The sequence below is a fragment of the Mastigoproctus giganteus genome, chromosome 12 (genome assembly GCF_048544385.1).
Source record: "Mastigoproctus giganteus isolate SK-2022 chromosome 12, ASM4854438v1, whole genome shotgun sequence".
Lineage (NCBI taxonomy): Eukaryota > Metazoa > Arthropoda > Arachnida > Uropygi > Thelyphonidae > Mastigoproctus > Mastigoproctus giganteus.
In genome coordinates, this window is record NC_143586.1 from 52,170,153 (window position 1) to 52,194,722 (window position 24,570).

The 24,570-nt window shown below is 37.3% G+C and overlaps 1 protein-coding gene across 3 annotated transcripts in view; it reads left to right on the forward strand.

Moving 5' to 3' along the window:
- NKAIN (Sodium/potassium-transporting ATPase subunit beta-1-interacting protein) overlaps nt 1-24,570 on the forward strand; it is a 187,056-nt gene that overhangs the window by 83,843 nt on the left and 78,643 nt on the right. For all 3 annotated transcript variants that reach the window (XM_090386279.1, XM_090386281.1, XM_090386282.1), the window contains exon 4: nt 13,860-14,051. In XM_090386279.1, the coding sequence (XP_090242405.1) occupies nt 13,860-14,051 (192 nt within the window). The remainder of the gene's footprint in view (nt 1-13,859; nt 14,052-24,570) is intronic.

Below are 24,570 nucleotides of genomic sequence, written 5' to 3' on the forward strand. Positions count from 1 at the left end.
ACCCAAAGGTCGCGGGTTCGATTCCCGCCTCGGGCTTGGATCAAAGTACTGCAAAAACCTTGGGAGGTGCAATATGGCCACAGAAGCTGATGCGCCAACAATTACCAAATCAAAAAAAAAAAAACAAAAAAACCTTAGATTTTGTATTTCTCAACTAACAGCATTACCCTTTCTGTCCTGTCTATCCTTTCTGTACACATTGTACTCCCCAAATTCCAATTCTGCGCTGCTTATATCTGTGTGACACCACGCCTCTGATATCCCAACAATATCTGCCTTTGATGTCTTGACTAGCACTTCAAGCTCATCAAATTTATTAACTATACTCCTAGCATTGGTGTACATGCAAGTATACATGCACCTGTTTCTACTCTTAGTTACCCTAATGCAACCTATGTATTTATTTGTTCCACTCTGACTCCCAACAGTCCTGGAAATCTCCATTGCCTTGCTTTCCATGCTGCTGCTCATTCCAGTAGAAGCAGTGCAAGAATCACTTTTGCCTCTGCCTGCAGCCACTGTTAACCTTTTAGTCTATGTACCCCCCAAACTAGCAGTTTTCCGACCCACTTAACGCTGCCTCAATAGCATCAGCAAATATTCTTGTACCCTTCCTATTTAAGTATACCCCATCCCTGTAGAAGCAGTCTCTCCTGTCCACAAGCACAGACCAGGCTAAAAAAAATCTACTCCTTGAGCCTTGCACGATCTCTCCAGGGCTGAATTGATTGACAAGGCTCTCATCATATACTCCCTCCTATCATGTCTGCACACAATTGCAGACACTTTCAAATTCAACCCTGACTTGCAACTTTTTTTCAACATTGACCTGTACTTGTTGAGTAAATCTGCAGATTTCTTCCATATACAACAATATCACCTTTTGTGCCTTTAAAAGATTATATCTGCTCTACAACGTCATCAACTTTTGCACCTGGCAGACATACTCTGGTCCTCTTCCACCTATCCTTCTTGCATAGTATATTCTCCATCTCCCTGACAATAGAGTCACCAACAATAACTAGTTCCTTTGGTACCAGCACATTCTACCTTCGAGATTGCCTCTGTTTCCTGCTGCACAGGAGCCATCTTTGCCATTGAGCTGGGCAGCTGAGCGCTTGCTGGGCCCCTCATAGTAATTTTTTCGAGGGCATTTACCCTACACGTCAAGCTTCTCATAGATGCCCATCAGAACGCTGAGTTGGCACCTAATTTCTTAACACTCTAGGCATCCTCCTTGGCTAGATCATGTCCCATTTTAGAAATTTCAGCAAACATTTCACATTTCGTACATTTTTTGAGACTGTGATGCATTGGAGAATCGCCCCCTTCGTTTCTTCCCCGAGTTACAGTAGTCTTGCTAGTCTGTGATCTTTGCTTTTCAGCTCTAGTGTGGGTCATGATTTCTGTTTAAATACAGTTTAATTAACAATAGAATTTAATAAGATTAATGAATATTTTTGATTAATTGATAATACTATACTAAGCTAACAGATTCCTAATACAGTGCTTCGTATTACGTTATCTAGTTTTACGTTATACCTTATGCTATCAGTCCGAGATATGTACATTGCACTATCGGCATTCAGCCTGTCAGCATTACTCGGACAACTTCATATCTGACTGCACAATTACTACCAAGTCTAATTTTCTACCACCCTGAATGGAATGTAATACCACACGGTAATTACTCAGGGATTACTGCTACCTATATGCAGTACCTTGCATTTGTAAATGTTAATGCTGAGAAATGGCAAACTTCAGCTGCCATTTCTCAGCCCATCTGCCTAATTTTTCTAAATCTTGTTAATGCAACCACCCTGCCAACCATTGTGTCATCTGCAACTTACACATTAAGCCTGATATACCTTCATCAGTATCATTAATATATATATATATATAGGAAACAACAGTGGGCTCAGCATTGAACTTTGGGATTATATCAGTGTCCATTAATAACCACTCTGTCTTCTCCCACTCAACCGTCCCTTTATCCAGAGTGGTAACTTGCCCTTAATGTCACACTGCTCCAATATGTCCAGCAGTCTTTTATATTCAACAGTATAAAAAGCTTTCCTGAAATCCAAGTATATGATATGAAAATTATTTTTTGCATTCAGTTTCTTTGTTACTGCATCATAGTGTTCTATGAGAGAAGACTGCACATTAACAAATCTATGATGTGACTGCAGAAAAATTGCATTCCTCTCTAAAAATTCCTGCATTTACTTCTTTTACCCAAGATTCTGTTATTTTCCTTGGAACAGAAGTTAAGCTAGCATGTCTGTAAGTACTCATGTCACCTTTTCATCCCCCTTTGTGAATTGGGATACATTTGCACATATGCAGTCCATAAAGACCTCGCCTGAATTCAAAGATGCTTTCATAATTATGAATAAGAGTTTGCTTACCTCCTTTGCTGCCTCCCTTAATATATATGGATAGATCCTATCCATCCCAGGTGCTTTTTTTTTGTTAAGCTTTAACAATTTCTCTTCCACTTTCCTGCCAGTTGTTACAAAATCATTTAGCACCCTATTAGATTTTAATGAATGTCTGGCATTCCCTCTCCCTAAAGAACTCCTCGTGCAAGAATGTAGATGCAGAATGCTTGTTCAGTTTGTTATAACCTGAGTAGGATCATCAACATCAAGTGAGCGGTGTGATTCAGTCCCTTTCTGCTACTGTTAATATAAGTGAAAAAGTCTTTGCTGCTTTTCTTGACATTCTTTGCCAGAGACTTCTTGTAATCTGCCATAGCTTGTCTAACCTCCTTTGTGATTTGATTACAGACTAATTTATATCTACCATAGGCTTCTGTACCACCTGATAATACCACCTGATAAAATTCAAGGGGTAGAATTTTTTTCAGCCTGGTCTGTACTTGTTAACAGGAGAGACTGCTTCTACAGGGATGGGATACACTTAAATAGAAAGGGTGCAAGAATGTTTGCTGATGCTATCGAGGCAGTGTTAGGTGGGTCGGAAAACTGCTAGATTGGGGGGATACAAGGACTTATAGATTAACAGTAGCCACTGGCAGAGGAGAAAGTGATTCTTGCACTGCTTCTATTGGAATGAGCAGCAGCCTGGAAAATAAGATGCAGGATATTTCAGAGACTGCTGGGAATCATGGGGGTACAAGTAAACACATGGGTTGTGTTAGGGTGGCTAAGAGGAAGAGCAGGTGCATGTATACTTGCGTGTACACCAATGCTAGAAGTTTAGTAAATAAATTTGATGAATTTGAGTTATTTGCTCAAAACATCAAAGGCAGATATTGTTGGGATTTCAGAGACGTGGTGTCACACAGATATAAAGAATGCAGAACTGGAATTTGGGGAGTACAATGTCTACAGAAAGGATAGACAGGATAGGAAGGGAGGAAGGGTTATGCTATTAGTTAAGAAACACATAAAATCCAAGGAAGTGAAGCCAGTCGACATCGCTGGACAGTGCAGTGTCGAGTCAGTTTGGTGTGACATAAGCATTGGGAGATCAAAATTGAGAGTAGGAGTGTGCTATAGGCCTAATGACTCTGATGAGTATAATAAGAAACTGTACAGAGAAATAGAGTGGGCCAGTAAATCAGAGAGTCTTATGATGGGGGATTTTAATTTCCCAGATATTGACTGGAATTTGGGGGGCTCGTCACTCACACACTAGCAAGGCTTTTGTGGATTTATTGGATGATTGTTTTCTACATCAGCGTGTTTGGGAGGCAACTAGAGGGAGTAATACTCTTGATTTGATTATCAGTAGTGATTCTTCATGCATTAAGAATCTGCAGATAAATGAACCACTAGGTGGCAGTGATCACAGTGTTCTGAAGTGGGAGTTACTCAAAGAAGTAACTACCATTAGCGGTAAAGGGAAGGGGTATTGCTTTCGTAAAGGCGACTATGATGGACTGAGACAGTATTTAAATTCTATACAGTGGAATCAACTGATGATGTTACCAACAGCAAATTCAAAATGGGAAGCATTCAAAGAACTTATCTTGCAAGCTACGAGGCTTTACATACCAACTAAGAAATATTGTTCAAGGTTTAGGCCTAAATTGATGTCAGATGAACTAATGAGGCATATGGCAGAGAAGAAAAATGCATGGGATACATACAAATTAACACGTGACACAGAAGCCTATGATAGATATAAGTTGATCTGTAACCAAGTTACAAAGGAGGTTAGGCAGGCGAAGGCAGATTACGAGAGATCCTTGGCAAGGGATGCGAAGAAAAACAGCAAAGAGTTCTTTACTTATGTAAACTCTAGAAGGAATGGGATGAATCAGATTGGTCCACTTGATATCAATGGGTCAACTGTTGATGACCCTGCTCAGGTAGCTAACAAACTAAATGAATATTTTGCATCGACATTCACACATGAGGAGGTATTCAGCGAGGGGAATGCCAGAGGTGTATTCAACTCTAGCAGTAAGCTAGAGAATCTTGTAATAACTGAGAGTAAAGTGGAGGAGAAATTGTTGAAGATAAACACAAGAAAGGCACCTGGGGTGGATGGGATCTATCCAGTTATATTAAAGGAGGCAGCAAAGGAAGTAAGCAAACCCTTAGCCATAATTATGAGAGCTTCCTTGGACTCATGGGAGGTACCCATGGACTGGTGATGTCCAAATGTGACCCCAATTCAGAAGGGAGGATCAAAGGCTGACACAAGTAATTATAGATCTGTGAGTTTAACTTCTGTTCCCGGAAAATTAATGGAGGTACTGGTTAAAGAAGCACTGCAGGATCATCTAGACAAGACTTCAGTTATAGCTCGGACACAGCATGGTTTTGTTAAGGGGAAGTCTTGCCTGACCAATTTGATTGGATACTATGATGCAGTCACAAAAGAACTGGATGCAGGGAATAACTTTGATATTATATACTTGGATCTTAGAAAGGCTTTTGATACTATTGCACATGGAAGACTGCTGCACAAATTGGAGCAGTGTGGCATTGGAGGCAAATTGCTGCTATGGATAAAGGGGTGGTTGAGGGGGAGAAGACAGAGAGTGGTAATTAATGGACACTGCTCATCGTGGACTAATGTTATTAGTGGAGTCCCTCAGGGTTCAGTATTGGGTCCTTTATTGTTCTCTGTATTTCTAAATGATATTGATGATGGTATATCAAGCTTAATGTCCAAGTTTGCAGACGATGCGAAGTTTGGCAGGGTTGTCAAGGACACTACTGACACTATGCTGCTGCAACAGGATCTGGAAAGGTTGAGCAGATGGGCTGAGAGGTGGCAAATGAAGTTTAACATTGACAAATGTAAAGTACTACATATGGGAAACAGCAACCCCAGAGAAACGTATCAACTCTGTGGTACTACACTGACAGTGGTAGAGAATGAAAGGGACCTGGGGGTGGTTGTGCAGGCAGATATGAAGTTCTCTGAGCAGTGCAGATGGGCTGCAAGAGTAGCTCATGGTGTATTGTCAATGATATATAGGAATTTTTCTAGCAGGGATAAGGAGGTGATTATTCCCTTGTATAAGGCAATGGTCAGGCCACACCTAGAGTACTGTATACAGGCCTGGAGGCCTCATTTCAAGAAGGATGTAGAGCTGCTGGAACGAGTACAGAGAAGGGCAACAAGATTAGTGAATGGAACAAAGGAGTGCTCTTACGAAGAAAGGCTTAAGTTTTGTGAATTACAATCTGGAGACTAGGCACCAGCGAGGTGATCTGATAGAGGTGTACAAAGCCTTGAATGGTTTGAGCATGCTCAATGCTGATGGGATTCTTCCTCTTGCTCAGAATAATCACCTGAGAGGGCATAAGTTCAAATTGAGGAAAGACAGATGTAGGATAGATGTGCGGAAATTTGTCTTTAGCCAGCGGTTGGTTGGTAGGTGGAACAGACTTCCATCCCTTGTCATGGAAGTTGATAGCCTAAATAAGTTTAAGGCTCAGCTGGACAGGTATTTCGAACGAACAGAGGGGTGAAGTGGAAGTGGTTATTTTTTATTTATTTATTTTACTTTTTTTTTTTTTTTTGGCTGATGCTGCATAAGCTTGCTTTCTTGCATCAAATGCCTCTACTAATGCTAATGCGTCATCAGGTCATCTGACATCCATTTAGGTCTAAGCCTGGAATGGTATTTCTTAGTTGGAATGAAAAGCCTTGTAGCTTCTACGATCACTTCTCTGAATGCTTCCTATTTTTTGTAGCAACATTATTAGTTGTTCCCAGTGTATAAAATTTAAAAACTGTCTGAGACCACTGTCGTCTGCTTTACTAAAGCAAAAACCCTTCCCTTTAGTCTTGGTGGTTAAAGCTACATCTTTAAGAAAATCCCATGTCAATACTATGGTCATTGCTGCCTAGTAGTTTTTATCTGCAGATTCTTAATGCATGAAGAATCACTGCTGAAATTCAGATCAAGAGCGTTGCTCTTTCTTTTTGCCCCTCTAACCTGCTGCTATAGAAAACAGTCATCCAATAAATACACAAAAATCTTGCTAGTGTGTTAGTGATCAACCCACAAGTTCCAGTCAATATCTGGAAAGTTAAATTCCCTGTTATATAAGGCATTCTGATTTACTGGTCTCCTCTATTTCTCTGTATAGTTGTTTGTTATTCTGATCACAGTCAATTAGGCCTATAACACACTTCTGTCATTTCTATTTTCCTTGTGCTTATGCACACCAGACTGAATCAACATATTGCACTGGCCACTTGTGTTGATATATGCACAGCCTTAAATTTAATATGCTTTTTAACTAAGAGCATAACCCCTATCCCCTCCTGTCTGTCCTTTCTTTACTCTTATTCCCCATATTCAATTTCTGCATCCCTTATATGTCTGAGTGACACCATGTCTTTGATATCGCCACATTGTCTGCATTTGATGACTTAATCGATACTTCCAAATTCATCAGATTTATTTACTGTGCTCCTAGTATTAGCATACATGCAAGTATGCATGAAATTCTTCTTACTCTTAGTTACACTAACGCAGCCCATATATTTACTTGTTCCATAATGACTCACAGCAGGGCTTGAAATCCCTGACACCTTGCTTTCCAGGCTGCTGCATGTTCCAGTAGAAGCAGTGCAAGAATCACTTTCACCTCTGCCTGCAGTTCTAGTTAATGTATTAGTCTGTGTATCCCACCAATCTATCAATTTTCTGACAAATCTAATACTGTCTCAGTAGCATCAGCAAATATACTTGCATCCCTTTAAAAAGTTTCCCCCTCTTAACAATCACAGACCGTGCTAAACAAAATTCTACCCTATGAGCATTGCACAGTCTCTCCACGGCTGAATTGGTATCAACAATGCTCTCAACATGTACTCCTTCCTATTGTGTCGGGGAAGGATTGCAGACACTTTCAAATTTAATTCTAACTCACAACTTTCTCCAATATTGCTTTGTTCTTGTTAAGACCTTAATCTCCACTCTTAATACATTAGTGCCAACATGTACAACAATATCGTCTTTTGTGCCCTTGAAAGATATCTTTCTGCAACATCATCTACTTTTGAATATTCCACCTATCTTTTTTACACAATATATTTTCCATTTCCCTGACAGAGTCACCAACAATAACTACCTCCTGTGGGATCAGCATGTTCTGCCTCAGGGATTGCCGCTGCATTGCCTGATGCACAAGTGAGGGGCTCTGGCACCGAGTTGGGCAGTGGAGAACATTTAATGTCCCTCATTTTAATTCCTTCAAGGGCATCCACCCTGTTCTTCGAGCTCTCATAAATGCCCATCAGAATGCTGAGCTTGCACATAATTTTCTCGTACTCTTTGCACTGAACACGCACAGCAACATCCCCTTGGCGGTGCATGTCCTCTTCCAGATTGATCCCCAAACATCGCACAAGTGGCACACTTGTAAGGCTATGATTCATAGGAGAACTACCTCTTCAGTTCACTTCTGCTACTTTGAGCCTGTTGCTTTGCTGCTCTAGTCTGGGGATAATTTTAATTTCAGTTTAACTTGAGAATACTACATTAAACTTATTGATACCTAAATGCAGTAATACACATTGTACCGTCAAATTTGCATTATATGTATTATGCTATACCATTAGTTTTAATTAGTTGTAGTCTTACTAGAAATAAAATTTCTTAGCTAAAACAATAAAATATATGCCAGCCTATATGATTAGAACCTTTTGAGCTACTTATTTACCAGAATTAAAACCCAACAATTCCACTACTGTGCTCTACACCAGTGTTCTGCAACCATTTTCTCTTCGCGGTACACCATAAGTTATCTATGACACAACACGGCACATCAAAAGGTTAATCCTCTAAAAAACAGTTTGTCAATGTTAATATAAATATGGTAAAAGTTACAATAGAATCAGTTATTATTGTTCCAGCAGTCCAATGGAAATTGGCTCATGCATATATTAACATATTATGAACCCTAAATCACTGTACAAAAGCAAAGCAAAGCCAAGCCAAGCCAAAAAAAAAAAAAATATATATATATATATTAGTATTAAATCAAATAACTACACATACCTTCAATGTGATACTTGTGCCTGCTTTGCTGAACACAGATGACTGATGCGTGGCGGAATCGTTGACAATGCAAGCCTCATTTCTTAATCACCGGATCTGAGTCTCTCCCTATTTGATGTTTTAATTTCAGTCAAGGCCAAAAAGTCCATTTCACACAAATATGTAGTCAGAAATGGTAATAACACATTAATTGCCATTTTGGAGCTAGCCAGGTATTATTTCCTTATTGACAAACAAAATATGTCCAACTGCACTTCACGGTGTTTTAATTGCAATGTTCTGTCCGCCTTTACATCTGTTAGTTCCCCTTGTACATTCATCAGAAGAGATTTTGCATCTGCAACAAATGGATCATGAACCCAGTCAATCTTCAACACTCTCTCCAAAATAATCCTTGAACTTCTGCTGCAAGTTATCTAAATGTTCTTTAATGAAGTCCATCACCACTTTATTACCACCAACAAGCGACCATACAGTTGGGAACACCTCAAACAATCCATTTGCAATGCGTTGTACCCACAAATCCACCTTATTCTGAAAGCCTTGAATCTTATCCATACTCGTAAAAAGATTTTCATTCTTGCCTTGCATTTCTCGGTTTGGTCCTTCGAGTGAACGAAAATATCGGAAAGATATGTCAATTTAGTCACCGATTCATCGTCTGCATACTCTTGCCCCTTAACTTTAAAAATGTCTGGACCTCCTCCTTAAGTTCAAAAAGGCATGTTAACACTTTACCACATGACAATCACCATACTTCTATATGTACCAGGAGTGTGGTGTGTTCAGATCCCATTTCCTGACACAAAATGGAAAAAGCCGTGAATTGAGGAGCAGCGATTTGATGAAGATAATGACTTTTACTACTTCGTCCAGCACAACTTTCAGAGCAGATTGGCAACAATAGCTTCACGGTGAATAAGACAATGGTCACATCGTATGTCAGGATTCATTTCACACACTTTAGATACAAAGCCTTTAACTCGACCTGTCATGGAAGCTGCTCCATCTGTGCAAACACTAACACAATACTTCCAATTTAATTCATTTTGGAGCGTATATTCATTGGTAACACAAAATATTTCTTCACTGGTGTCTTGCTCAGGTAGTACTTTGCAAAAAAGAAATTTGTTGCAGTTACATCTCCATCGATAAACCGAATGTTGGCAACAAGTTGAGCGTGACTACTAACATCTGTGGACTCGTCAATCTGAAGTGAGAACTTCTGACTGCTGTTGATTTTCTCCTTCATAATGTCTTCAATGTCACTGGACGCATCACTGACTCGATGACTGAAATTTCATTAGCAGCTTCTGGGCCCAGGACTGTTTTCACTATCTCTTTATAAGCTGGCATTAACAGCTGTTGTGTGTGGCTTTTTGACCTTTATGATAAGTTCAGCTACTTTATAGCCAGCTTCCTGTACTTTTTCTGAAAAACCGACAAAATCATGAACGTTGCCTGTTTTTTGTTTTGTTGCAACAACCATTCAAAACAATTGATATCTTTGCATGCCAGAGAATAATATTTTGTTGAGAAATGCCATTTCAGTTTACTGGGAACCATAGCAGCATTGCTGAGTTTTCCTCTGCACATGAGACACTCGGGGATTGGGCATGTTTTATTACCACACCAGAAAAAGACAAATGATTATCACTTTTTTCGGGCTTGTCACTTTCAGTACTTGCACTCTTGGATAGGATACTCCTTAAGAGGAACTTGTCCATTGTTAAAAAAAAAATGGTAAAATCAACAATGTTATGTCTCGTGATCACAGATTTCTGACTATTTCAGAGCACAGCTCTCACAGCCGTCTATGACTGAAAGTAATAGACGCAGGACCAAATACCCTTCGAACAGAGGAGCGGGCACATCTATCACTTTAAAATATAGTCTTATAAGAAAAGGTGGATGGATCGGCACAGGAACAAAGTAATACAGTTCAAATAGCACGGACAAACAGGGATAAATATCAAAACAAACCAATAGGAATTATAAAAGATGAGGGATGTTTCGTTAAACTTTACAATTTTAAGGAACAGCACGTATGTATCTAACTTTAACAAGTGGCATCTTATTTCAGTTAGCTCAGTGACAAAATGAGAAATATTGGAAGGGCAAACACGCAAATAACTTTAGAAAGCAAGTGTTGGATATTCACGTGAAAAATAATTTACTGTTCCACACGTACAATGTTGTGTTTCGGTAAAAATGGATGGTGTATTGTGAAATATAACACTGAGTAGCATTACAAACATATATAAAAACTATAATTGGGAGTAAATAAGATACAGTTAATTTCTTACAATAGTTAAATGTTCTCAATTGTCAATTTCTAATCATAATACGTATAGTATTATTTATAGGTATACAGCTTTGGCAAAGTTCGCGGCACACTAATGTGCTGTGAAACACTGCTCTACACTGCTCTAGTTATTTGATATGATATTCGTGCCAAATCACCAATGCAAAAGCTCTACAAATATTAAGTTGTAACTTACAAAGTCCCTAGCTAAATTTAAAAATAAGCTAATGAAACATGAATAGGAATTAGATTATTTTTTGAACACAATTTAATATGTAAAGTCAAAAATAATGGCAAAAATTTCCTTAAAACTTATGTTTCCAAGAGCTCAAAATTCTTTGTCTGCACTGGCCTTGGCAGTCTAATGTCTAATAAAATATCCATATAGAAATCCATAGACAGAAAAATTGTAGGTAAGCCACTGTTTAAAAATATATTTTACTGGTAATCAGTAATCAGTCCTATGTGTATGTAGTCAGTGAAATTTAATTTCTAGTGCAAAGTGCACTTTTCAGAAACTTGCTTTTTCCAAAGTCTCCTTGGTTTTTTTGCAATGACTCCTGCTTTTTTTTGCAAAAAAAAAACCCTTCCTGTTTTTCACTTGTTTTGGCCCAAAAATCCTGTTTTTTTTTTTTTTCCTTAAAAAATGGCTTAGCTCCAGCTTTTTTGAAAGTCAGAAGTTGGCAGATATGAACTTGTGTGAAGCCTGTTTTAACAAGTCAGTGGAAGTACATACAACAGAAGTGCTATACAATGTTTATATCGAAGATACTGGTAAATGAATTGTTAATGAGCAAGAGGTTTTGTCAGTGAAGTGAAGGCTGATATGTTCTCTATATTTTTTTGCCAGTAGGATTTCAACTGCCATGAATAAAAAAAAAAAAAGTGTCACAATAGCCTTCTCTAGGTAGATCAAACTTTCTTAATTGTGATTTGCCTTAAATTACTACTTTATCAGGATTAATATATAGCATAAGGTAATTACTCCTACATTTTAGTAAAAAGAAAATGTTGTGTAGGGCAGGGATTCACAGATTGTGAGTTGGACCTCCTTGCCCCTTGGAAGGGGAATCAACTAAAGGTAGTCACAAAAAATTTTTTTTTAAATTTTGCATTAGATGATTTTTTTTATTTCGCTGGAAATAGTTTTAGATTTTGTAATTCTTTTTTGATATACAGGGTGTTTCAGTTAAACGTTTCAGAACTTCTAAGAGGGGTAGGGTACATCCTGACAACTCGAAATCATATAGCAATGTGGGGTCGGAAATGCTTTCCTGAAGCGGTGTTGTACACAGAAGCACCATAAAGAAAAGAGACCGTAAGTGAGAAATCGTTTTAATAATACATGGATTAAAGTAAGTGTTCAAAGTTTCTTCCACGGGCTACAATGCGCGCCTCACATCTCCGACACATGGACATCCGAACATTCTGGAATACTCCAGGCGAATTTCGAATTTCTTCGGCAGCTACTGCGATTCTTGCAACCAGCTCCTCAGCATTGTCAACAGGGGTGCCATAAACTAGATTTCATATGACCCCAGAAATAAAAATCAAGACATGATAGGTCGGGTGACCGAGCAGGCCAACGCACGGGACCACCACGTCCGATCCACTGTTGACCAAATGTGACATCCAGGTAGTTACGAACATCTCCGCTATAATGGGCAGGGGCTCCATCGTGTTGGAACCACATTGTCTGTTGCGTCGATGCAGAAATCTGTTCATCTCTCAAAAGTTGTGGCAATACTTGCTGCAGAAAGATCAAGTAGATAGGTCCGGTTAGACGACACGGTAACAGGTAAGGTCCGATGAGGTGATCTCCCATAATACCGGCCCATACATTGACCGAAAATCGAATCTGTGCTGCACGACGTCACATTGCATGCGGGTTCTCGACCGCCCAGATATGGTCGTTATGCGTATTGAAAATTCCTTCCCTTGTAAAGGATGCCTCATCGGAAAACAACACTTCAGCAGGAAAAAGGGGATTTGTAGCACATTTTCCAAGGTACCACTGTGCGAAAGCAATACGAGGTGCATAATCCTCCGGTTGCTGTGTCTGGACATGCTGCACGTGAAACGGATGCATGTCTTGTTCTCGGAGAATCCTCCAGACGCTGCAATGGGAATCCCCGACTGCGTTTGCTAGACTTCGTGTACTCGTTCTTGGATTCCCCTGTACATGCTGCAGCACATTCTGTTCGACGGCTGGAGTCCGTGCTGTTCTTACCCTGTCCCTGTCAGCTCTTTCAAATGAACCTCTCTCAGCTAACCTCTGGTGCAGTCTTGCAAAGAAATTATGACTGGGAATACGCCTCGTCGGATATCGTTCCGCGTACAAACGCTGTGCGGCTGGCCCACTACAATTTGCAGCCCCGTACGCCAAATGCATATCGGCTAACTCTGCGTTCGTGTAATCATCCATCCTACTAACTTGGCGTTCTTGTTCAAGAAATTCGAAATTCGCCTGGAGTATTCCAGAATGTTCGGATGTCCATGCGTCGGAGATGTGAGGCGTGCATTGTAGCCCGTGGAAGAAACTTCGAACACTTACTTTAATCCATGTACCTTTTGCTTCTTTTCATGTATTATTAAAACGATTTCTCACATACGGTCTCTTTTCTTTATGGTGCTTCTGTGTACAACACCGCTTCAGGAAAGCATTTCCGACCCCATATTGCTATATGATTTCGAGTTATCAGGATGTACCCTACCCCTCTTAGAAGTTCTGAAACGGTTAACTGAAACACCCTGTATAGATTAAAATGTAATTTTTAAAAGTAAGTGCTATTTATTTCTTGCCCAGCTCTAATCCAAATGAAATCATTAGTTTTGTTCTATTTAGGGGCATTTTGCAGTATCACAAAATGTGAAAACTGCTGTCATGGGGGGGCATTTGTTATTGTGTTATTAAAGTTGATTATCATGATTTTTTAGGTACAGTAATTGTAATTTTCAGCTTTGTTTTGCTTATTTCATAAAACTAATGATTATTCTGTTAACAACAATAAAAAAAGAATCTCTTAATACTGCTTATTTTCATTCTTTCAGAATTCGAGTATTCTTAATATGGGAACAGGTAGTAGAAGTTGGTGGGAAGTAAATGGAAGTGGTTGCCACCCAGTATATAACTTCACAGGACAAAATTCTCTTTATTTTCCTACACCATCATCAGTAGAAGGTTGTCTTGTTGAATACTATTATGTTGAATGTATTCAGGCTGGGATGCAGTGTTTTTTGGCTGTAAGTTTTTTTTTTCAATGCATTTGATAATTCAGTTTTTAAAATTAATTAATATTTTCTGCTATATCCTTGAACTTACAGGTGAACACAAATTGCTAGTGGCATACAATTTAGGTTAAAACCATTTCTCTGTCAGAAAATCTTGTAACTCTCTGGTAAACATACATTTTCCAAAAGTTAAGTGATTATGTTAAGCTATGACAACACAAGAAATAAATATCACACCTTATTTTAAATACATACCATATGACAATTGGTATTCAGTATCTTTTTAATTTAAAAAAAATTTTTGCATAGAACAGTTTCTACACCACAACTTTAAGAAGCTTCATTCAACTTTGCCATAAAAGTTGACATTTCAGCTATTGTCATTCCTGTCTATCTTCCACCCAGTAAGATTGGAGGAAGATAAGGAAGAATGAGAATTGAATATGATGGCAGTTTGTTTTATTACAATTTTTTATATTATAATTATTTTCAATTTGCATTGGCTAATTAACTTTTAGGAGAGGCCATTGTTTGAAAGTAGTGCAATACTGGAGAAACTCATTTCAAAGGTAAGTTTGTTCTGCTGTGATAATTAAGACCATTGCACTATCTATTGATGATGGACATATCGAAAGGTTGTAATCAGTTATTTCAATTATAGCAAATAATTTGATTATTTCGATATATCATTAAATTATTTCATTCAAGTGATATCATGTGAATGATTAGTAATCATTAACTGCTAATCATTCAATTATTAAAATCTCTATTGCTAATCGTTCGATTATGCCCATTACTACTATCTATGCAGTTTAAATCTTTCTTTCCACAAAAATAAGCCTGCAAGCATCTTATAAAGAAAGGAAAAAATATCCATTTTTTTGCACGGTTTCTTAAAGACAAATGTGATCATTGATGTGTGTGTCCAAATCGCTTAAAACTTCTTGATTGTAAAATGCCGTTTTTTTTTTGCATTTTTTTTTTTTAAATGCAATATATGCTGAATTTTGAAGAGTTCTAGGTTGTAAAGTGCTAGATTTTACAGAGTTTACTGCATTTTCAAAAATACATTAACATTTCTTTGAAAATATGTTTTAGCACAAAACATTCCTGTTTGCACAGTAGAAATACCAAGTAATTTAAGGAGTTTTAAAAGAAAGTTTAAGAATGCTGCTATATTATGAAATGTATCATTAAACAACAAATTTCATAAATGATTTAAAAAAAAATCATTTATGAAAACTTATTGAAGTTCTTACCAACACCTGCAAGAAAGCATGTTTCTGTACTAATATACAGTAAATCCCCTCTATTCGCAGTTGCTGATTTAATATAAAATGAAACCTAAGAAAATGTGAATTTTAAAGCAGCATGAACATTTTCTGCCATAAAAAACATGGGTGTGGCTAAAATCATCCTGCCCGGTCAAATCAGTGTTCAGTGGGAGGGAGAGGGGTGACAAAATCGCGAGCGTGGATGTTTCCCCGCTAATCCTTGTTTAGTATGTGTTATGCACTTGTCATGGAAGGTTTCGTCATTTGCTTTTAATTGATATGCTTACAAAAGTGAAAAATCTATCGTTTTGCAGTGTGCTAGTGTAAACAGACTTTTTGAGTGTGTTATCGATTAAAAGAAAGTGACTTTATTGTGGACACATTCTTTTCTAACCCCTACAAAAAATATGGCTATGAATAACAAGGAAATTGTGAGAAGATCAAAGAAGGTAATGACATTAGTGAGTAAAATTAGATTATTAGACAGAATTTCTAATGGCGAAAATGTCTCATCAGTGGCAAAACATTATAAAATCAACGAGTCAACGGTACGATCAATCAAGAAATAGGAAGAAAAAATCCACCATAGTTTCTGTGAAAACGCTCTAATTGCCTCAAAAATTTGCTCTGTAACTCGTGATGTTAAATTAGAAAAAATGGAAAAGGCTTTAAATCTGCGGATAGAAGACTGAACTCAAAATAAGATTCTGTTAAGTTCACTCATCATTCATGAAAAGGCAAAACACCTTTATCAACACTTTAGCAAAACTGGTGATAGCACTGGCCGGATAAGTTTTTTAGCTAGCAAAGGCTAGTTTGAAAGATTTAAAAATCGATATGGCCTTTATAATATGAAACTTGTAGGCAAGTCTGCATCAGTGGATTTTGTGGCTGCAGAAAGTTTCTCGACTGAATTAAAAAAAAATTAATTACAGACAAAGGATATATTCCCGAACAGGTGTTCAATGCAGACGAAACTGGATTGTTTTGGAAGAGAATGCCAGCCAGAAGATACTTAACACAAAATGAAAAATCTGCTCCTGGATTCAAGGCTTCCAAAGATAGGCTTACTCTTTTGTTTTGTGCAAATGCTAGTGGACACATGATCAAATCGATGCTTGTGTATAAATTGCAGAATCCACATGCTTTGAAGGAAAAGAACAAAGATCATCTTCCAGTTTATTGGAAATCCTATAAAAGAGTCTAGGTAACAACTACACTTTTTAGAGAGTGGTTTAATGATAGTGTTGTGTGACAGGTGGACAGTTACTTAGTTTCAAAATCTTTGCCTTTCAAAGTTCTGCTTCTTATTGATAACACGTCAGGACATCCAAGCAGTCTAGAATTTGACTACCTAAACATTGAACTGTGTTTTTGCCACCCAACACCACATCGCTTTTACAACCAATAGACCAAGGTGTGATTGCTGTGTTTAAGTCCTATGTTAGGAGAACTTTTACTGGCTTAATTGAAAAAACGGAAAGGGAGTCAGACTTAACTGCAAGTCAAAGTTGGAAAATTATAACATCGCAGATTTCCTGATCAACATCAAGGCATCAGTCGATGAGATAAGAGCACTATAATTAATGCATGTTGGTGAAAATTGTGTCCAGAAGTGGTTATTGCTAAAACAATCCCTAATGTCAACGAACTGGTTGCTGATATTGTAGCAATCACACAGGGAATAGAAGGCAGGGGCTTTGAAATCATCGATGCAACAGACATTCAGGAACTTACTGAGACTCACTGCATGAGTCTCAATAAGTTCCTGAATGTCTTACATGATGAACTTACAATAGAAGAGTTGGATGAATTAGTAACAAGGTGAAATGAGAACCAAAATGATCCCGAGGAGGAAGACATTAGACCAGAATTAAATAGCGAATCATTAAAGGACATCTTTAGCCTCTCCATGCAACTTTCAGAAAAGGTGGTAGAAATGGATCCCAAGTTGGAAAGAAGCATTAAGTTTAAACGAGGCCTAGAACAATTACTCTTGCCTTAAAGGGAAATTCAAAAGGAGCTCAATGAAGAAAGAAACAAACTTCGATTAAGAGTTATTTTTCGCCCAGCAACCCATATTCTTGATATGTTTTCGAAAGATTTGTTTGAAATTTCTAATAAATATTACATTTAATATTAAATTGTTTCTTATTTTCATTTTGATGCCTTATGCTTGTATTTCACTATGTGCTGTCTATGTACATAGTCATTATGTATGTACATATAATACATACATAGACAAAATTTTAGACTAGTTTTTCTTATATATTTCATACTTTGGAAAGGAACCCTTTTTATTACTATGGGCTTCATAACTCAGTATTCGCATTTTCCGTATTTGAGGCATTTCTCAGGAACATAACCCCCTGTGAATAGCAGGGGTTTACTGTATTTAGAAGGTAAGAAATGGCTTTTTTTAAAGGATTAGTAATTCAGTCCATGAAATTTAGCAAAACTCATTTAATAGTGAAATTATTGTGAACTTTTCCCAATTACGATATGACTTAAGATTGTGAATTCCTTTATAAAGATTTAGTTAGATAGTATGAATCAGAGCTGTAATACTCAATATGTTCTACGTTGATAATAATATTAGTAAATTAATAAGAGGAGTTTACCTCAATATAGTACGTGGAACACTTCCGTATGATACCCTCCAGAAATTAAAACGGAAAAAACGAAATAATCGACAACTTACCGGTACATTAAAGTAAAATATAAATAATTAAATAATCAATTTAACATAATTCAAAATCAATTCAAAACAATTAAAATTCAAATTAACGCAATTAAAAGAATCTAACAAAAATATTCAATTGAGTATTACAGCTCTGATTCATACTATCTAATTAATTTTCAAACTCTTATTGACTATTTCATTCACTTCCTGTCTCTCCAGTAGTATACAATCGATACACACAATTATGGGAGATTTTTTGAATGGCTTGGTACAAAATTACATTAAATCTACACTAAGGTACTCGGCCCAAAGTTACCATATTTCTTTCCTAAAATATTGCCTTCAAAACAACATCGTTCCGAAGTTTGCCAGGGTGAATTTAAATCGAAAAATTTCAGGCATAAAACAACTATCACTGGCGACATCACGTAATATTGTTAAGCTTGCCTTAAAATCTCGATATTCGGATAAACAAAAATACCTTTCCCAGGTTAGGAAGCTTCGCGATAAATTAAAAAATTATCTACATCCGAACGATTGGTCTGTATTGAAGACCTCCATAGATTTGCGACGGGAAGCACAAGCCTCAGAAATAAAAAACAGACACGTTAATAAGTTGCAAACATTATCGAATAGTTCAAGACACGTTCATGCGAATTCTAACACATTGTCGCGAGCTTGCGACCAAGTTCACACGAGTTGGGTGACATCCCCCCCACAGACACATAACGCACTACCACAGAATATGTCGGCTAGTTCACGAACACCCCCTCACCCAGTATCCAACGAACCGACATATCAACAGGTTACAAATCTTTCCTCGTGTACACTATCGCAGGACCAGATTTCACTTTTATCCAAAGGATTAAATTATAATTTACCACCTCGAAAGCTGCCAAAAAAACAATGCGTAATTGATATTGAATTTGGACTTCGTAGTGTTCCACAAAAAGATGTATTTATTCAACAAGTTAACCAAGTAGTGAATAACATAAAAGAAACGCGACTTCCTAAATTGAATACACATGACAGTTCAGCTTTACGAGAACTTCGAGAAAATAAGGACATTATTATACAGAGGGCAGATAAAGGAGATACAGTGGTAATACTAGATAAACATGATTATATTAATAAGTTAGATTCAGTTGTATCTGATACCTCCACTTATTGTGAAGTGGACCCGACACTGTTTACCAATTTGGTAAATCAATACAATAAAACGTTAACCACATATCGTAAAAACGACTACATTACTATGGTTCAGTTGAAGGAATTGAAGTCCAGAACATACAATATTCCTGCACTTTTTGGTCAGGTAAAATTACACAAGCCTGGATTTCCGATTCGACCTATTGTTTCCTACAGGAACTCGGCATTTTCAGCCTTAGCCACACATGTATATAACATTATAAAACCTTTTAGACAGGTTATACAATTTGGGATTAAGAATTACGATACATTATTTAATAATCTTAAAGACTGTAGACTCGGCGACAATGACAATTTATTCTCATTAGATGTTACCTCATTATATACGAATGTAAACGTTGAATACACATTAGATATTATTTGGGATATGTTAAATAAAAACTCGACACCGATTAATTATACGAAGCTGCTTATAAAGGAGATTTTTCACTTAATTAAACTATTAGTCGAGGCTAACTACATCACCTTTCGAGACAAGGTGTACAAACAAATTTTTGGATTACCAATGGGTTTGAGCCTGAGTGGCTTAATGTCAGAGATCTATCTCTCAACGATTGAGCAGATACATTTGACACCTTTTCGTCCCCGTATCACATACTATGGGAGGTATTTAGACGATGTTCTAGTTATTACCGATAGTAGTACTATCCAAGACATTTTACATTCGTTTAATAATATTCATTCTAGACTCAAATTTACATTGGAAAGGGAAGATACGGATACTAAGTCATTAAACTTTCTAAATTTCAACCTTACCCGGGACTCGAACAAAATACAATTTAGCATCTATCGAAAACCCACAAACACCGGTATGCTTCTACATTATAATAGCTACCACCCGTTCACCTACAAAAGATCGATTATCTTTAATCAATTTCTAAATGCCTATAAATATTCAACGACGGATTCTGCTTTAGACTCACAAATATTAACTAGCAGATTCTTGAACAGGGGTTATCCCATTAACACAATAAATCGAATTAGGGTACAAGCTAAGGATAGGATACAAAATACTGCACCAATCAACAATAGTAATATCAAAAAATACTTTATTTCTGTCCCATATGTTGACCAGTGGCACAAACAGCTTAACAGATTCTTTAAAGATACCGAATTTAAAATTATAGCTAGGCCTATACGGAAGTTACACACTATACTGAACAATCGCTCGGTTCTTTCGGCGTTCGCAACACAAATTAATGATCTAGTATACAACATTTCTTGCGGTGATTGCGACTCGTCTTATCAGGGTTCGACGCGGTTTTCTCTTAATATCCGTGTAAATCAACACGAAGCCTCAGTTCGTGCTTCTCGTTCAGCAGCGTCAGAATTAGCCTTTCATGCCATTAACGAAAAACATACTTTTTTATTTAACGAGGCCAAAATACTTAACGTTCAACGTAATTATACGCGACTATTAATTGCAGAAACCGTTGAAATTAAATTACACGAGAATTCTGTTAATGTTCGGCGGCCATATTTGATCTCCGATGCGTGGACCTTTACGCGCATGCGCGAAGACACATAATCACTATTTAAGTTGCAGGTTTAGCCTGATTCGGTAATTTTCATTCCTGTGATCACGACAGTCGGTCGAAAAGCATTGTCAGCTTCAGGAAGGAAAATCGTTTTGAATATTTTTGTTAGATTCTTTTAATTGTGTTAATTTGAATTTTAATTGTTTTGAATTGATTTTGAATTATGTTAAATTGATTATTTAATTATTTATATTTTACTTTAATGTACCGGTAAGTTGTCGATTTTTTCGTTTTTTCCGTTTTAATTTCTGGAGGGTATCATACGGAAGTGTTCCACGTACTATATTGAGGTAAACTCCTCTTATTAATTTACTAATAAAGATTTAGTGCAGCAACAGAAAAACTTCCATATAATGAATTCATCATTCCAACACAGACTATAGTCAGGAGAAAATGTACAGGTGGTTAAATGTCTTCTCTATCATTCCATGAATAGCCCTCCACATAATTTGTGCTACTAGCTGCTGAAAATGTGTTTTTTGTACTTAACCCAACAGTTTGTTGATGACAACAATATTATTGCATGCATGTGATGTGGAGCAGCTAGTGAATAACCTTTACCACTGCTGGTTTTCTTCTGACTTTAAATTATATAGCCATCAAAGCAAAAAAAAAAAAAAAAAAAAAAATTTAAACATATTCTAGAGATGAAGTTAAATGTATAAAACTTTTAGCACGAAATAGACTTTGGTCATCCAAAAGCTGATAAAGGCGGTTCAGTTGTAATAATGTATAAATATGATCTTAAGCTAGCCAGTTTGATACACAAACACTCATATTCCATTAGATAAGAATCCAGTACCAAAAATTATAGCATGGATTGAGAATGAATTAAAAAGATTTAAAACACAAAGGAAATATTGGCAATGACACTGAGTTGTTGAGCCATTTAACTAGATCCCTATATATTTTTGGAATAATTAAATTACACTGATCGACACTCTTAGGCCAATAGTAAGTTTTCAAAATAGTACAATGACAAAGTTAGCAAAATTTTCTGAATATTCTAAAACCTTTTAATGGAATTTTCTTTAGAATGGTCTTTGGTCCTGAAGCTGTTATAGACATTCTCTTAGGTATGCCAAGCTGCACTTGCTACCTGGAATCTAAAATGCTGATGGAACTGATATTTGGGTGACACTCAAGTCAAGTGGCCTAATTTAGGCAAAGTCTGGTCAAGTTAGTCTGTGACAGCCAAATCCTCTGCTTGCACCTTCACAATGGTGGGACTATTAGTAACCCTAGGTATAACCCCCCCATGTACAAGTCCTAAAATAAAGCACCCAACATGCTGGAGGTGAACTAACATAAGCAGGGGTATGGTGTGGTGCCTACACCATATAGAGGAATTTCTCCCCCGTGTGTGTTGCCAGGCAATACTAGTTGGTAGATGACTCTCATCAACCAGTGCAATACCACCAGTTTACTTATTGGAGGCTTGCAATGTTGAACCCATGTTTAAACTCCACAGCAAAGCTCCGGCAACCCCCATCTCTTCCATCATGCAGTATGATGGATGTATTTTGAGGTTATGATGGACATCATGGTGAGATCCAATCTTCCTTACATTTTGAGGATACAGTTCTAAAACGATGTTCACAGGCTGGCCACTAAATAACCTGCCGGACTGAACCTATTAGTAACTCTAGGAGGCTTCCTGATCAGCCAGTGTATAATCTCACTGCCTCTACTCTGGGGAGTCCAAGTAGTGGGTATTTGGGGGGAGGGGGTTATTGTCGAGGCCATATTATGTCAAGGAGCTGGGTATATTCTTACCATGTGTACACTATATCCAAAAATTTAATTAGTTCATACAGCATGTCCTTGTCACCTTTTCTTACTTCTGAATATACCATGAATTGTCAAAATAATAGAACAAACTTATCTGCGAAAAGATCCAATCCCCCAAACACTTTCTTATTCATCCCTGTGGTCTCGATTCTAATCTCACTGATGTCCATTACCACTTACAGTCTGACAAAGCCCTTGTACTTTTTCTGACAGAATCTCAGTTATCGGTTGATTCAACCACTGCTCATCTCAGTTGTCCAAATTATTCGCTGTATGATTCCTTTTGCTTCAAAGACGGTTCAGAACAGCATATGTCTGTTCTGATATTCCTGTCAGAGACAGTAATTTGGAATCCTCTTTTCGATCTTCTCTGGCTTAAAATCTCTCTCTCTCTCTCTCTCCCCCACAATCTTAAAATCTTCCTCTCTACCACATTCTGTCAAATTCATCTGTTGCCTCTATTGTTCTCCCAACTCCACTAATCACATGGAAATTTTTGACTTTCTCCAGTCCAACATTCTTAACCGTGAGGTAATTTTCCTTGGTGATTTTAATGTTCACAACTCCAGCTGGTTTCCGTTTTCTAGTCACGAACCCAGCTGGTCGAGATGCTTAGTCTTTTGCAATTACTAATGACCTTGCACAGATTGTTCATTTACCTACCTGAATACCAGATAATCCTAACCACCCAGCTAACACGGCTGATTTTTTTTCTCACAAACAACCCTTCTAAGTACATGTTTAAGGTGAGTGGTCTTCTAGGCACCTCAGATCACAACTTGGTGATGGTCTCTTCTCCAATGGAGCCTTTCTTTCGTGGCCATTCTTAACCTTGTTGTGTTTTGAATTTTAAAAATGAAAAATTAGATGATCTGCTTAATTTCTTTTCCTTGATCTGATTACTGTTTCAAATCTTATGTCAATGTTTGTTCAGATCATGTCAATGAAATTATTCTTGTAAGGATGGAATCCTTTATTCCATACTCCACCTTAAAATATCGTCCTTTATCTAAACCAATAAATGTGATAAGGCTGTTCAAGAGAAGAATTTTGTAATTGGCTTCTTTCCAAATCTCCAGCTTCATTTTCTGCCTACAGCAAAGCTCACAACAATTGTAAAGCAGTTATTAATGAGTCCAAATGGTAGCCCGATATTCTGGTCTCTTGCCAAAGCTGTTGGCTGCAACTTTTCTCCATCTCTGTTCCCTGTATTTAGAAGAATAGAACCATTTGGTTTTGACCAAATGGTTCTATCGCTACTTCAGCCAAAGATGAAGCTGACCTGCTAGCATCCTATTTTGATGTGAATAACATCTATACTAGGGGTACCCTACGGTGCTCAGGCTGTCACGAAAAGTGAAACGTCTAACCGCTGTTATATCTCCGAAACTAATAGACAATAGTATAAACAATTTATACTTATTTTGGTGGGTATATAATGCTATCGACAAATATGCAAAAAAAAAAAAAAAAAATTAGAAAGTTTCGTATTTAATATAATTTTTTTCGAAAAAACTAAAAATTCACATTTTGGTTATTTGCCATTGCGCCTTGGTTACTTTCACTCTCAATAACTTCTAAACTGTGATAGATAGACATAAACAGTAAGGGACAATTTTTCAGTAGGAAACGTAGTTTTTACTTCTATAAATAGTTTTGGTTTTAGCCCTTATGGTTCCCAAGTAATAGCGATGCAAAGTTGAGAGAGTTGAAAAATTCGAACATTTTCAAGTTTGTTTTCGCAATACCTTGAAAACTATAAATGTTAGACAAAAACAGTAAGCAACAAAATTGTTGCCCTTTGAGAGCTCTACAAGGATATATACAGTAAACCCCCGCTATTCACGGTATCTGTATTCGTGGTTTCATGTATTCGCGATCACTGATTTAATATAAAATGAAACCTAAAAAAATGTGAATTTTAAAGCACCGTGAATATTTTCTGCCATAAAAAAACATGGGCATGGCTAAAATTATCTTTCCCGGTCAAACAGCGCTCAGTGGGTGGGGGGAGAGGGGTGACAAAATCGCGAGCA